This window comes from Equus asinus, chromosome 7 (genome assembly GCF_041296235.1).
Source record: "Equus asinus isolate D_3611 breed Donkey chromosome 7, EquAss-T2T_v2, whole genome shotgun sequence".
NCBI lineage: Eukaryota > Metazoa > Chordata > Mammalia > Perissodactyla > Equidae > Equus > Equus asinus.
In genome coordinates this window covers 70,227,376-70,243,695 of record NC_091796.1, presented here as the reverse complement: position 1 = coordinate 70,243,695, position 16,320 = coordinate 70,227,376, and the positions used below count along the sequence as shown (strand labels likewise).

The window sequence follows — 16,320 nt, the reverse complement described above, 5'->3', positions numbered from 1 at the left end:
TTATTTCAATTTCTTTTCTGGGTTCTTTCACCTCACTTCTGCGTTTTTCTAATCCAGATGTTATTTTGTTTTATATCATTCTTCACATTTTTTTGCTTGTTTTGAAATAGCAGTTAATAGTCATGACCCGATTCCTGAGCGTATCTTCCTGGTGTTCTTTTATTGCCTGCAGCAGTGTCTCTCTCTCTCTCAGAGCTTTGTCTGGGATTTGACCTCAGTACTTTCCTTGCTGCTCACTTTTAAGTGAAATTAGTTTTTCCTAACTTTTAAAATGAATTGGGGTTAGGGAAAGCTTTTCTAACTTCACAGATGTCCCTCTTTCATAGTTTATACGTACTGTTTAAAAATGGTAGTGCTGATTTTCTAAGACTTCCTGAATCTATTCTCTTCCTCCACTTCAGCCTGAACTTCCTCTTTTATTTGTTTTTGTTTTTTTTTTTTTTTTGTCCTTATCCTGTTTAATTTTGACTTAGCCCCAGCACTTTGTTCTCCAAGAAGGATTCTGTTCTGGAAGGAAGCCATGGTGGGGCAGTTTTGAGGTTCACAGAGGCTGGACTGCTCCAGCTCCTTGAGGCCTTCTCACGGGGGGTTCTGTGCGCTCACCCGGTGGTGAAGGGGCAGACTCCTCCCAGCGTCAGCTGCTGTTCTCCGGGTGGCCCCAGGACTTCCCAGTGAGTATGAGGTGGCTATTCTGGAGCCCTCCTGTTCTCAGGTCCATCAGATGCTGCCCTCATGACTGCCTCTTTCTCTCACATAGACGTCGAGACCATGTAGGTCTTGTGATTGTTGGTGGTTTATTCCTACCAACTTCTAACGGGGCTACTTTGTCACGTAGCTTTGTTTTAAATGTTGTCCATGCGACTTTGGTTTTATCTGTTTACTGGTTTTATGTGGGGATTCAGAGACACTGAAAACCTGCTGCCTTGGCCTCCACATTCTCCAGGAATTGGCTTTGTATGTGTGTTCAGTATTAATTATGTCTATCCCAGCATTATAAAAGGTTATGATCTAGTTTAATCATTCATCGGTAATTTCGACCTTCTCCTAGTTTTTAAGTTTGTCTTGGGAGATCTCACTTTCAGTGTCATTTCTCTCAAGGATGTCTCTACCATGGAGAGTTTCCATACCCTTCTTGCATGTCTGAAGTTGGTTCTACGAGGTGGAAGAAAGTAAATGTATTGTTGTTACGTGTTCATCATCCTGGCCTCGCCTTGTGTATCAAAATACCCAATCTAAGACTGTTTGTATAATGGAAGGCCTGGGTTTCATAAATAGTGGAGAATAAATAACACTGTATGGTTTTCATAGAGTTTAAAAAAGCTAAACAAGACAACCACATAAGGTAAATTAAAATGTCCTAAGCTGCATGTCATTCACCTAAACTATCAGGAAAAGAGAGTACCTTAGAGAAAGGAATAAGAAAAGTTTTTTTCTCTGAAAATAGCTCTACCATAGTCAAACTTGACCAGAAAAAGACAAATATGTATGGCTATTTGTAATCTTAACTAGATTACATTCCTAATTTTTTTTTTTTTGGTTAGGCAGATTGGCCCTGAACTAACATCTATTGCCAATTTTCCTCTTTTTTTCTTGAGGAAGATTGTCGCTGAGCTAACATCTGTGTCAATCTTCTTCTATTTTGCATGTAGGATGCTGCCACAGCATGGCTTGATGAGCCGTGTGTAGGTCTGCACCTGGGATCTGAACCCATGAACCCCAGGCTCCTGAAGCAGAGTGTGCAAAACTTAACCTCTACACCACCTCGCCAGTCCCAAAGATACAGTACATTCTTTTAAATGGAAAAACTAAACTTTATGCAAGGAATGCACATTTGGGTGATGGATCTATGGGAAAAATTGCAGGGAGAGGCTTACTGTAGAGGTCAGGATAACGATTTCTTAAAGGATGGGGCATATAGGAGGAGCTTATGCTGTAGGTGGCAAAGTTCTATTTCTTGATGCAGGCGCTGGTTACAAGCACATTCACCTTCTAATAACTTACTGTCACATGTTTGGAGTATGCAGTTTTCTGCATCTGTGTTTTATTTTACAATAAAAAGATGAAAAAAGGGGCCGGCACTGTGGCCGCGTGGTTAAGATCACGTGCTCTGCTTCGGCGGCCCAGGGTTTTGCTGGTTCACATCCTGGGCGCGGACATGGCATTGCTCATCAGGCCATGTTGAGGCGGCATCCCACATGCCACAACTAGAAGGACCCACAACTAAAAATATACAACTATCTACTGGGGGAATTTGGGGAGAAAAAGCAAAAAGAAAAAAAAATTAGAAAAAAAATGAAAAAATACATATGAAGAGTACCCCCTCTCTCTGACTCCCCTCACAACCTTGTAATCATCTTTAGAGACACATTTCTACATCAGATACTCGATGCTTGAGAGGTCTATATCTAGTCACCTTTGCTAATCCTAAACTTTGAAAATACACTTAGGCATATAATTTACCCAGTTCCCTTATCTGTAAAATGGGAATATTCATCCAATAAGGCTGTGAGGATACGATGATGAAAAAAATCTTTCTATTAAAGTAGAACAGCACAGCCACATTGCAAAAGACATGCTGGGCAGCGGGCTAAGTTCACTCACGACCTAAGGGCCTTGCATGACTTAAGAGCTCACTCTCCAAATTTGTGCCTAAGCAAAATGATAAGGACTGTTAATAGCAGTTTGGAACTGCTAGCAAATTATTAGAAAAAAATTAAATTAAAAAAAATGCCAACAATCTACATACAGTCCTGGGACCTCCATTAAACTACCTTCTCTCCTCAGCTGCATACCGCACCTAGACTATCAGATTCTAAAAGGACTTTGCAACCAAAAGAAACAGGGAAGGGGGTTAATTCTAAAACCTAAAGCCAGTAAGCAAAGCATCAGCTCCCACCACAACGGCGGAAGAGGCAACGCAAGGGCTTTGGTTGCAGGGAGGTGGTGCAGAGACTGAACAACAGCTGAGAATGAAGACATATTCTGAAAAGGTAGGTCAATCGCCTGCGACACATGGCAACAGGGATGCTGAGTGGGAGTTCTGGAACCACATACGTAATTATTTTTGTTATATGATACATAACAAAGAAAACAAAAGCCAGACAAAATTCATGCCAGTGTGTACACGGGCACTGCTTATTTGTCACAAGTCAAACAAGATCTATGCATGTGACATTCAGGTAGGAAGGACAAGGCAGAGAGAAAGAGGAATAACATAGATAATCAACGGATGAGAAGAATTGACAACATTAGATGTGAAATGGCAAACTGGAAAATGAAGAAGAACAAATAAGGACTCACAAGGAGAAGAAAAATAAGAGGGGAAAAAAGAGCAGAAGAAAATGAAGAGGACACTTTCCAAAGGATACTTTGAAAACAAGTCTGGAGTAGTTTTAATATATTTATTTTAAAGTAGCTAGAAATCAGATATGACCACAGGCACATATTTGGTCTGCACATGGAATCTAAATTGAAGATCTACTTTAGAGAAAGTAACCCAATGGGTATGTGTGCTTTGTTCCCTATTTGGGCTGTATAATCTTAAATATGGTACATATGACGTCATAATTACAAAAATAATTTATCTAATAAATTAATAATTTTACTTTACTTAAATAACTTCAAAAGGGCAGTTCTTACCAAGTGGTATACATCATCTAAACAAGTAAATTCGTTAAAGCTGATATTAAGTTTCCGAAGTCCAGTTAACTTAGAGAGATCTCTCAATTTACTTAGGCTGTTTCCATGTAGATTCAGACTCTGTAGTAAAATAAAATACACATGAAAGAATAAAGCAGATTATATTCTACACCATAATTAAATAACATTGAGAACTTAGAAGAAAAAAAATCTAATGTATGATTATAAACACATTATTGGATAGCATCATTGGATTCGGTTCTTCATTAATTTGATCTTCCACTTGGTCTAAATTTAGCACAAATTGGCATGAAATACTTTTTAGAAAGTAGTTAAGTATATTCTTAAGATATTTATTAGGGCAGATCTATTTCACAGGCCAGGCAGTGAACAATGTAGGCCCTAAATATTTTGGGTATCGGCTAGGATACCTCATAGGAGAGAGGATAGCAAAGGCACACTTGGATTGCCAGAAACCATTGGAGGGCACTGGACTAAGGAGGAAAGACCGAGGGTGTTGAAGTGGGAGGACAGAACATCAAAGAAGGAGGTAGGGGAGTGTCTTAGACAATTTCCATATCAAAATTTGGCCCAGACTTTCCCTGTCTGCTTGATCCTGGGCTATATAGAAGTAAATGTTATTACATTTTTATATTTAGGGGAGACCCTGATGTTTACATATTTTTCTGCCTTTAAACCACACCATTGTGAATCAAGTGAACACTGTATTTATGCATAGTCTACAAAATAAAGCTGCACAAGAAAATATATTAATACAATTGACCACAGTATTCAAAACAAATGGGTATTATGATAAAATCAGGTGTCTACCTCCCAACCCTCTTCACTCACCACCACCATCTTATAGCCTATTATACTGTGGATATAACTAAACAACTGACCAGGAGAAACAAGTAAATTTCTAATACCTGTCAAAACTTAGTTGAAATTTTTAAGAATGGCCAATTTATGCAGACTAGTTTATTCTACAGGTCACGTATAGGTATCATCCAGATCGACTCTGTAGATAACTTACACTTAACACGTCCACAACTGAACTCACCATCTTCCCTAATTACCTCCTTGGCAGCCTATATTTCCAATCCTAACTAAGAATTTTACTATCTAACAGATATTGTTGATCACCTCCCATCCCTCTTTTCCATATAAATTTGATTCTAGAAATGTTTCTCCAACCAGCCACTGCCTTCCACCAGCACGACCAGTGCTTTAGTTCAGACTGTTATTTGTCCTCTGGACGACTACAATAGTTTCTACCAGATTTCCATAGCGCCAGGCAGTTAAATCCATCCACAAACTACCAAACTAGGTCTTTAAAAACAGACAGTCTGTTCCTTAAAGAAAAGAATCTAAATTTTTAAATTTGTTTTCTAAAATCTATCCTAATGTGGCTACAACATCCTACTTTTCTGGTCTCAGCCTCATGTATCCTCGTATTCCAACCTCTACCTTCCACCATCACACATCCTGTGTTCTAGCCACGCTGAATTTCTGTGTTCCCTGAAGGCAGCACGATCTTTCAACACCATGTGCCTATAGATGGGGTATTTCCTCTGCCTGGAAGACACAAACAATTACATTTCTCATATCCTTCAAAAAACCTGCTCCACTCACCTCTTTCTGTGGAGCTCTCCCAGCAACTCCAAGCTTCCTATATTTGTTTACATGTCTGTCTCCTCCACCAACCTGATGTCCTTGAGGCAGGGAAAATAATTTATTCATTTTGAACCCCAATACTTACAAATGGAAGGGGAAAAGTCCCTCCGTTCTTGTGCTGTGGGTGTTGATCAAATTAATGCAGTCAGGTGAGGGTCACACGGAGGCCACAGTTCCGTGAAGTCTTACTTGCCTCCCTTTTTCATCTTACAGACCAAAGATAATCAAAAGACCTACCTTTGGTGCTGGTGTTTTCACTTTGATTTAATCTCTTTAAGCCTACAGGAATACATGTTGCAGAAGCTCGATCCAATCAGAACACATTCATTTTTTAAACCTTTATTACTAAAGCTTTATTACCAAAAGTTTATTACTCAAATATTCTATCTTGACATTATAGTGCGGAAACAATAATTTCTCAGTCCTGGCAGCTGGAAGATTGCTCCTGTTATCACTTTCCTGCACATTTATGATAAAGATGGTGATACTGCCATGATATTATGAAGTTTTCCTTCCTCTCTAATAATAACTGGCCGAGGTGAAGACCTCTTTATGTCCTGGGTTGAAGATGTACTGAATGGTGACGATGCAGTTTCACCAAAGCAATCCCACAAACTTCTTGAAAAGGATGTTTTCTGAATATTTTCATAAGCAGACTTAAAACTATTGACCTCACTTATTATTTTTAAAAATATTTTTGCATTCTCTTTCTGTTTTACACCATCACTGGAGAAAAAACTGTCATCTTAAACAATGGATTTTCGTCTGTATGTCAGCTTTTAGTGAGCCCCTAGAAAGATAGTGTCATGTAAGAATAACTTGTCTTCTCAAGTGTTCTTATTAATTTATCAGTCAATCAAATACCAATTTGCTGACTACTACTGCAGGTTCAAGCAAACAACCCACTTTCTCTGCAAGAACCACTTGCTGTTAATAAAAACATTCTTTTTTTAAACAAGTAGCTAATGAGTATCTAACGTGTGCCAGGTACTGTGCTAGGTAATGGCAGAACTGCTGCTAGCCCATACGATGCTTGTGAGCAAATCAGAAAAAGGGAGCCTTTCCTCAAGCCACTTTCATTTCCAGCTTTTAGAAAACTGTCACAATATACTGATTGGATTAGTACAAGAAATTTTACCAATAGTTGTGAGAAAACTGTTGCAGTAAATATATTACTCTGTGATTTAAAAGGTGCCCCGTAGACGTGGCCCTCTTGTGCAATGCACACTGCACAGTCTGACGCTGCTGTCCCAGTGCTGGGGATCCACATGACTAAGAATAGCCACAGCCTCTGCCCCTGTGGGGTTTACAGTAAGGACACAGAGCATAAAACAAAGGAATCGGACCTAGACTTAGAGGTAAGAAAAGGCTTTAATGGTTAAGTATATGTCTACAAGATGTGCGGGAGTTAACTAGGAGAAGGGGGCCAGGGAGAACACTCCATGCAGAAGGACTAGCCAGTGCAGAGGCTCTGTGTCGGCTGCAAACAGGACGCATTTAAGAAACAGAAAGGAGGCTGAGAACAGAGAGCTAAAGGGAGGCTAATATGAGAAGAGTCTGGAAAGGTGGGCCAGCTATCAGGCCATGCAAAACCTTATAGCCATATTAAGGACTTTGGTTTTATTTTTAAAACAACAGAAAATCATTTGAGGTTTTCAAGTAGGAGTGGTGAGGGTGACAAAGGTGACACGATCATATTTGTATTTTTTTTATTTTTTTAAGTTTTTTTTTTACAGATTGGCACCTGGGCTAACAACTGTTGCCAATCTTCTTCCCCCCCCCCCCAAAGATTGGCACCTGGGCTAACAACTGTTGCCAACCTTTTTTTTTTTTTCTTTTTTCTGCTTTGTCTCCCCAAACCCCCCTGTACACAGTTGTATATCTTAGTTGCATGTCCTTCTAGTTGTGGGATGTGGGACGCCACCTCAACGTGGCCTGACAAGCAGTGCCATGTCCGGCCCAGGATCCGAACCCTGGGCTGCCGCAGTGCAGTGTGCGAACTTAACCACTCAGCCACGGAGCCGGCCCCCATATTTGTATTTTTAAAAGATTACTCTAGCTTCAGCACGGAGAAGGAGTTGGGGCTCAAAGTGAAGCAGGACAGGACCTCTGTTGCATAGCTCTGGGAGGCACTCCCTACCTTGTATTGAGCTATATTCAGTTATATAGGGAATGGCGTCCAATGAGCACATTAACAGAACATAATGTGAATTGTGCCTCTTGGAGTTGTGCAATGTTGCGATGGTAGTGTACAGGGAGCCCAGTCAGAAGGCTACAGCAGTGGTCTAGGTCAGAGATAAAGGTAGTTTGAATAGAATGGTAGCAGGTTTGAAATGGACAGATCTAAAAGTCAACATACAGAGGTAGGCTTAATATCTCAAAAGAATTGTCTCACTGTAAACTAAGTTGCTTCAAAAAGTAACTCAAATTCTGTTGACTAATTTTGTAAAGATAAAGCTCCCACATTCTATGTTGATTAATCCTGGAAACTGATTTGAAACTTATCTGTCTTCCTCTTAATAATTTAAAGAGACCATGTTATTCAGGAATAAAATCCCTTGCAAACCAGAAGGCTACTGGCAGATCTACAGTGTCTACACTTAAAATGTGGTTAGTCTCAACTGAGATGTGCTGTAAGCGCTAAATACATTCCATATTTCAAGACTTAATATGAAACTATCTGATTAATGAATCTTCATATTGATTGCATATTTAAATAATACTTTGGATATATTATATTAACTAAATATATTATTAAAATTCATCTTATTTAATTTTTTAAAAACTTTTTTAACCTGGCTAATAGAAAAATTTAAACTATGTATGTGGTTCATATTAGATTACTATGGACATAACTGATCCAGTCCACATGGAAGGAAAGGGCTGGGCATTTTTAACTTTCATAGCATGATGCCTGACATCGTCATGTAGGTGGTTTAGGATCTTTAGACTTTAGACATGTGAGAGATTCTGATTCCAAATTCAATGTTGTTATCCAAAAACTTTATTCCTCATAATACTCACCACAATATGACTATAAATGTTAGTCTTTGTAAGGGAAAGTATCGTTTTATCATCCAAAGTAGTCAGTTTTTGTCTGGGCTTGATCCTGGGATCCATTTTTATAACTTGATCATCAAATTTCAAATCCTGGGAAAATACTGATCCTTCTGAATTTTTTTTGCTTTCTTCTAGAATAACATTGTTGAATGAAGAAAATAAAGAGTGAGCCTTGACCTAAAAAATTTATTAAAAATATTGAAAATTTTGTTGCTGTATTTATCATTTGAAAAAGTAATTGGCTATGTAGAAAAGATGAATTAACTTTTTACAGTTACATAGTAATATCTATGATGATCAGAATCACATTAGGAAATCTCTGAGAGTAGATTAAAATTGTGGGCTAAGAAAGGGTGTGTTCATCCCCTCCCACTGAAAATTCCTTAAAACTGGCAAAAGATAATTTTAAAATATTTTATAACAGTGGAGAAGGCACCAGTCAAAGACTAGAAGTTGTGAGACATAAATCAGAATGGACCGAATTGACGGACAGATAGGATCAGTAACGTAACCTACAGCTAAAACATATGCCGGAGATAACTACTTTGAAATGCAGATTCAGAGAAACTTGATGTTCAGAGTGAACAGGTAAAATATCAGGAGGATGCCCTAGGTAATTATCAGGTAATTAAGTAATTATGGGAAGGACTGTGGCTGAATGAGCAAGAACAACATGAACAAAGAGAAATGGCTCTAGAGAAAAACAAAAAACGTCCATAAGAGAATTTTTTAAAATTTGGGAGAAAAAAGCATCTATGATAGAATAGGCTGCTATAGAAAGGAACAGAGTAAACACTTCAAAGTCAAAATAAAAACAATTAGTGAAATAAAAAATATTCAGTAAATGCTCTGAGAAACCAAATGGATATGGCAGCAGATCAAATTATCAATGTGGAAGCTCATATTGAAGAAATCTTTCAGAACATAGAATTTAAAAGTGGAGATGTAAAATATGAGAGAAAAAAAATTAGAAGACATGGAGGATCCATTCAGAATGTCCAATCTTTAACTAACAGAGGTTCCAGAGCACTTAACAAGAACGAAAGAGAAGAAATAATCAAGGAGTTAAGAGAAGAAAACTTCCAAGAAGTGAAGAAAGAACTGAATCTTTAGATCAAAAGAGCTCCTGAAGTGGCAAGCAGAAGGATGATGCAGCTGAGGTCTTTGCTGACATCACTGGACAGTCACAACAGCCAGAACTGCCCACCTCTCGACTTCTTGCTATTTGAGTTATTCTGCTGACTGTTTGTCTGGGTTTCTGTGTCTTTTGCTGAGAGCACACTTGACTGAGACAATCTCATTCATAAAAACAATATAAAATATAAATGCCCAGAACTATGCTTAACAACAAATGTTTACGACCTGCATATGGGGACTTGAATAAATGGAATAACTTATCATGTTCTTGGATGAGAGGCCCAATACTGCAAAGTGGTCAGTTTTCCCCAAATTAAGGTTTTTTAATTGAAGTATAGTTGACATATAATATTATGTTAATTTCAGGCATAGTGATTTGACATTTGTATACATTACGAAATGATCACCACAATAAGTCTAGCAACCATCTGTCGCCACACAAAGTTATTACAACAAATAACAAGTGATGGCAAGGATGTGGAGAAGAGGGGATCCTCATGCACTGTGGGTAGGAATGTAAACTGGTGTAGCCACTATGGAAAGGAGTATGGAGGTCTCTCAAAAATTAAGAATAGAATTATCATATGATCCAGCAATTCTACTTATGGGTATTTACCCAAAGAAAAAACCCTCACTAATTCAAAAAGACACATGCACCCAAGTTAAGTTTTAAATTCAATACAATCTCAATCAAATCCTAATAGGATTTACAAATAGAACTTAAGCTGATTCTAAATTTTATTTGGAAGAGAAAATGTTCAAGAATAGCTGAGAAAATTTTTTAAAAAATAAGTGGGGACAGAGAAAGGGAATCTGCCTATCACATATCAAAACATATCATCAAGGTTGTAAGAACCAAAATAATGTGGTAGAGGTCCAAGCTTGGACAAAGAGATCAATGGAACAGGACAGAAGAACCTAAAAAAGAACCTCTTATATATGAAAATAATTTTAATGATAAAGATGGTATTTCAAAATAGAGCAAAAAAGATGATGCTTGGTCAAGCAGCTATTTTCAAGAAAAAATTATTTGATCTCTCTACCTCACACAATATAAAACAATATCTCACACAATATAAAACAATATCTAGATGGAATTAAAAACCTAAAAGTTTCAGGACAACCTATATAAGTATTGGAAGAAAATAAAAGAGAATATTTATACAGGCCTTCTGAAATGAGATATAAAATCCAAAATCCATACCAGAAAAGATGGAGACCTGACCTCTTAAAAATTGACTTGTAAATTACAAATTAAAATGACAAATAAATGCTTTGCTACAAATAAAAATTAAAAGACAAGTGACAGATAATATTTGCAATACATATATATACACACTTTACAAAGGATTAGTATCCAGAATGCATATGAGGATTTCTCCAATCAATACGAAAAAGATAGAGCCCAAGAGAAAATGGTCAAGGGATGGTCAAGCAGGTGATTCACAAAACTATAAATAATCTATAAGCATATGAAAGAACATATGCTTTATTTGCCCATTAGAGTGGAAAAAAAAGATTCATAATATCTTGTGTCGGTAAAGATGCAAAGACACAAGCACTGTCACATACTGTTGGAAATTTGTAAAATGGTCAAAGCTTTGTGGAGAGTTCTGGCAAAATCTATCAAAATTTAACATGTATATATCCTCTGATTATCCAATTCTTCTACAAATCTATCTTCCAGAGAAGCTTCCATATTTGTACAAAGATGCATCTACAATGATGTTCACTGAAATACTGTTTTAAATAGTAAGAAAACTAGAAACAACCTATATGTTTCATCAACAGGGGAAGGGTCAAATAAATCAGGGTATTATTGAATAGTATGCAGCCACCAAAAGAAAGAAGTATACACCCATATGTACTGAAGTGGAAATATGTCCAGAACATATTACTAAATGCAAAAAAAGTCACAGAATACTTAGAACTTGATTCTATTATGTAAAATGGATATGTTGTTATATATGTAAATGCATAGAGAAAAGATCGAAAGCAAACCCATAAAGCTGTTAGCAGTGGACGTGTTCACAAAAGGGAGTGGTGGTAGGGCTGAAGTGAAAGCAGATTGACATGATTATTCTATGTTCTTCAGTATAGTTTGAATCTTTTCCAGTGAGACTACAACCATATATTACTCATGTAATATATTTGCATAATGAAAATATGTAGGTGTCATAATGATTTGTTTTGAAAACTAAGTCCTTCACAGAATAACCGTTACATATACATAGTATATATACACTGTATACTATACATACTGTATAGACTTGACATCACATTATTGGATTCAAATTACTGTTCTGTTCTCACTTGAGAAATTCCAGTTTAAAAAAGTACATTCATACCACTGTAATATACTCAAATTCCACGATGTATTCTGGCAAAACAAGGTCATGATCAAAGACAAACCACTTGCACTGCCGAATGCTACAGTCACAGTTTCTTTGTCCCATGATGGAATCTAGAGCAAAATCAGAAACAAAAACAAGCACAACAAACACTCTTCAAAATGAAACATCATATATTTTGCTCATTCTTACGTAGATTAATAAACAACCAACTCAGTAAGTTCCAATTATTATGCTATTGAGGGGTATTTCCTTCTATCTTCCCACCCCCGTAGTCAGTTTCCGAATTCTGTAAATACTTACTGGGAGCCACGCTTTCACTACATAGACTAGTAGGGTCTAATTTTATTCATATCCTTTTCCTTTTCATACTTTTTTCACTTCTCTATTCAATGTATGTCCACATAGTTTTGCCAAATGTACTACTCTAAAACCTTTCTTGTTAAAAATTGGGTGAGTTTTTATCTTTTGAAATACATATTATATGTAACATATAATATAAAGATATATATGATATATGTGTGTGTAAAATATAAAGTAAAATTTTACAAAATAAAATACCTACACACACACATGTATAAATGTCACTGAAGTAGGGAATAGAAAGATTGAAGCTCAGTAGCAGCTAGGGACAGATTTTGTAGGAAAGTTGACAAACTTTGTTAGGTAGAGGTTAAACTGTAAGCATCTGTATTATACAAACATTTTGTATTCAGACAAAAGAAAGCACATTTCTCTTTATGGCAGACATACTTAGTAAATATTTTTGAGGAATGAACACTGAATTAACCATTGGATAGTTAGCTCGACTGATGGAGTCCTCTTCGTGAGCCTCAACACTCTGGCCAAGGAAAACCTTTGTAATGAGGAGGATGCCTAAGTATGAAAAAACAGAAATCCTTTTTAACAATAACTCATTTTAGTAATTTTCCAACATCACCTTCCTTATTGTCCCCAGGCTTGACTGTGTGTTCTTTAGAGGGAGAGCTCCTGGCCATCTTGTTGCCACTGTAGAGTGCACAACACAATGCTTGATCTAAAATAGGAACTCAATAAATACTTGTTGAATAAATGAAATAGTTATAAAAGAGGATTCCTGGGATTATATCAAGCAAAGCTTTACAGAAAAGGAAGAAGGAATGAACAGAATAAGTTTGCAATGTTTTTATTAAGTAATTTAAAATAAGAAACTTTTGTGGTTATTAACTGGGTAAAAATTCATTTCTGTGTCGTCTGCACCTAGCATAGAGCTTAGATATAGGAGGCACTCAGTACATGTCTACTGAATGAATGAATATTTCTTTTCCCTTTAGATTCTTAAGGAACCTTGGGATTCACTCAATCCTAAGGATCTCTGGGAGTCACTGTATCCTACAGGGTAACTTCTAATCGCTAAGCATAAAACATTCAGATGACTTTTTTTTTTAATATGTAAAGTTATAAAATGCAATTTGAGAGAATCTAATTACTTTGGAAGCATATTCCAGGAGGATCTAGAAAAACATTATGAAGTATTCCGTAAGATGGGAATGGAGAAGAATGAGAAAAAGAAGCAAATGGTTTTTTCAAATAAGAGTTCTTTCTAGATTTAATAATCTGCTTAATTTTCTGATTATTATTAATTGAATGAAAGACAGCAAAACACACATAGTTTAGTTCAGTAGGAATCACTGTAGCAGAGCCATAGTCTGGAAGCTAGAATATCACTCTTACAGAATTACGTTAAGCACATTTCTGACTACCCAATCTTCACTAGGTCGGATAGTGAAGACTAAAGAACAAGTGTCACTTATTCCCTGACCTGATCAATTCTCTGTATTATATGTTCCTCGTAACATGCACTAATACTTCATCTTTGTAGTTTGTACGATAATTCTAGTTTTACACTTATTTGCGTGATTATTAATGTTTGTAAGCACCATAAAGGAGAAACTGTGTCTAGTTTGCATAGACTGTGCCCCTATCACCCACCAGGGGCCTAACACAGAGAAAGCATTCAATAAACACCAGTGGAAGTGAAGAATGAGCAGTGGACGAGGGTGGGCAGGAGAGGACACGATGAGCTGGTCTTTTTCCCCAATCTTTGGGTACCAGGGAACCTCTCCCAGAAGTGTCCTACAAATTGGCTCGTGTGCTTTTATTTACATATATATTCAAGATGCAAACAAAGTACTGATGATTGTGAACAAACTAAAATCCCCAAAGTTTATCTTCTTTAAGGCAACTTATAAAGCAATCTATACACTTCACAAATTGTCTTTAGCCAATTTTAGATTTATAACCAGATTTTCTTATCATCTTCTATCATGATCATTAAGGACAAATAAGGCCTGCCTTCCTGAGTGCTTTATATGATGATTATTGAGTAAAAGAGCCAAGTTCTCTTTTCTCTTTCCTATGAATCCGGGGTGTGTGGTGGCGTTGGTCGTGTGTGTGTATAACATACATATATGTTAAGTTTATTTTTGGGACACAGTGTAATGAACAAAAGCAGACTGTGAAAAGTGTTTGTTTCATATAAGTTGGGTTAAGTATGAGTAAGAAACAAGTCTCATCCTATTAATGCAGACACATAATAATCACTCAGTAAATATTTGTTGACAACCTGACTAAAGTAGTTGATCAGAAAGTCATGTATCACTACACTGGTAAATACTAACAAAATAGATTTTAGAAAATCTTCTGGGTTGATAAAGGCAAATATTAAAAATGTTACGAAAATAATAAGTTTGAAGGCTGAGAACTTAAAAGTTCAGAAATACTATATATTTGTATTACCATGTCTGAAGAGCTCGTGTTCAAGAGAGTTTTTCTTCTCATCCTTGTACTTTTGCTGTAGAAATTCAATTCTGGGACACTCACACATACTTAGGCTGTTAGCAAGAATAACAGCTTCTTTTCTGAGAGGCAGCTGTAAAGAAAAAACAAAATCTGAGTAATTTTACAAAATTGACACGCCTTCAATACAGATGGTTTATTATTTTATGTTTACGTGTCTGGGCAAAGAAAATGCAGGCCAGGCTCGCTGAAAAGAAGTAGAAAACCTTCAGGTGCAACTCCATTCTGTAAAGCCATTCATATATTTTTAATTTATATGCAAACAGATTTATGAAAAGTGATATAAAACAATATTTGTTCCTGTAAAAGCAGCCAGAGTCAAGACTGACAACACCGTGTGGGGCAGGAGCTACAGTTTTACACGTTTTCAACGATACTCCACTAGTAATTGTGCAAATTCCAAAAAGAAAATCATGTGGGAATGAGAGATTACATCAGTGACATTTCTCATGTATATGATACATTTCATTGTGCTCAAGCATGGAAATCTTAGTTTTCATTGTGACTAGATTTATTTCTTGAATGTATTTTATTGGAAATATTCATATTACTTGTTGTGAAAGCAGTTCTAAAAAGCAAACAAAAGTCTCTATCTTTAGCAGTAAAAACAACTAGAGCTAAGAAATTATATGATCCATCCAAGGAGAGAAGTAGAAATTGGCAAAGTCATGATTTAAACTCAAGTCTATTCCTCCTTGTCACCATCTCAGAGTTTTAGAATTATTACTACTTTAATGTTAGTAGCCAAATTATCCAGAAATATATCTTTTCTATAAATGCTAAATTGCCTATATATTTTTTCCTATTGAAACCTGTTATCCAAAGAGGTTTTTAAAAAATAAATACTAAATGTGGCTATATGACCACAAATTCCACATCCGAATAAGTAAAATTTTCTCAGATTTCCAATGAACATCACTAAATAATCCATTAGATACAAGCTATGTGCATGGCATTGTGAGGCTATAGCATGGTCTTGTCCCAAATAAGAGAGAGGAAGATGGAAACTGTGTCCAATAATTAAAAATAAAAGGCATCACAAGATGTGTCAGATAAGATATCCTTCTTTAACTGAAGTGATTAAGAATGAGCTTGTAGCGGTAACAAGACTGTGGCTAGTCTTCGAAGATCAGACATTATTCGAATAATCAGAAATTTTAACGGAAAGTGTTTTTAAGAGGAGATATATTAAGGTATAGAAACAGGGGTGATTGCCATCCATCCATGTATCCAACTATCCGATCATTCATTCATCAAATTTTTACCGAGAATCTATAAACGAAGTCCCTGCCCATGAAGACTTGTAGAAAAATGCACACAAATGATTACATTTTAATGTTATATTAAATGTGTTTAATATGTTATATTACATTTGTTAATGTGCTACAATAAAAATTCTCAATTGATCGCTGCTTAATCAACTTCCACTTAACCAATTCACAGGATTAAGCAATATTTTCCATTCTCTCTACAACTCATAATATAACTCATGGCACTTTTAAAAATACTGATGGTACTTCTATTCCACTCAGTCGTGTTGTATGCTCACTAAAAGTCAGTTAATTTTGTTCCTAAACTTGTTTATACTAATTGTATTTGTTATTGAAATTATGTACAT

The 16,320-nt window shown here is 36.3% G+C and overlaps 1 protein-coding gene across 5 annotated transcripts in view; it reads right to left on the bottom strand.

Moving 5' to 3' along the window:
- The window catches only part of LRRC9 (leucine rich repeat containing 9), a 115,044-nt gene that overhangs the window by 51,553 nt on the left and 47,171 nt on the right, over nucleotides 1–16,320 (bottom strand). For all 5 annotated transcript variants that reach the window (XR_006530143.2, XM_044773679.2, XM_070513710.1 and 2 more), the window contains 5 exons: nucleotides 14,643–14,775; nucleotides 12,618–12,740; nucleotides 11,862–11,977; nucleotides 8,341–8,553; nucleotides 3,640–3,759 (listed from right to left, as the gene is read on the bottom strand). Coding sequence is in view for 4 of the 5 variants with exons in the window: in XM_044773679.2 (XP_044629614.2) it covers nucleotides 3,640–3,759; nucleotides 8,341–8,553; nucleotides 11,862–11,977; nucleotides 12,618–12,740; nucleotides 14,643–14,775 (705 nt within the window). In the remaining variant the exon portion in view is untranslated. The remainder of the gene's footprint in view (nucleotides 1–3,639; nucleotides 3,760–8,340; nucleotides 8,554–11,861; nucleotides 11,978–12,617; nucleotides 12,741–14,642; nucleotides 14,776–16,320) is intronic.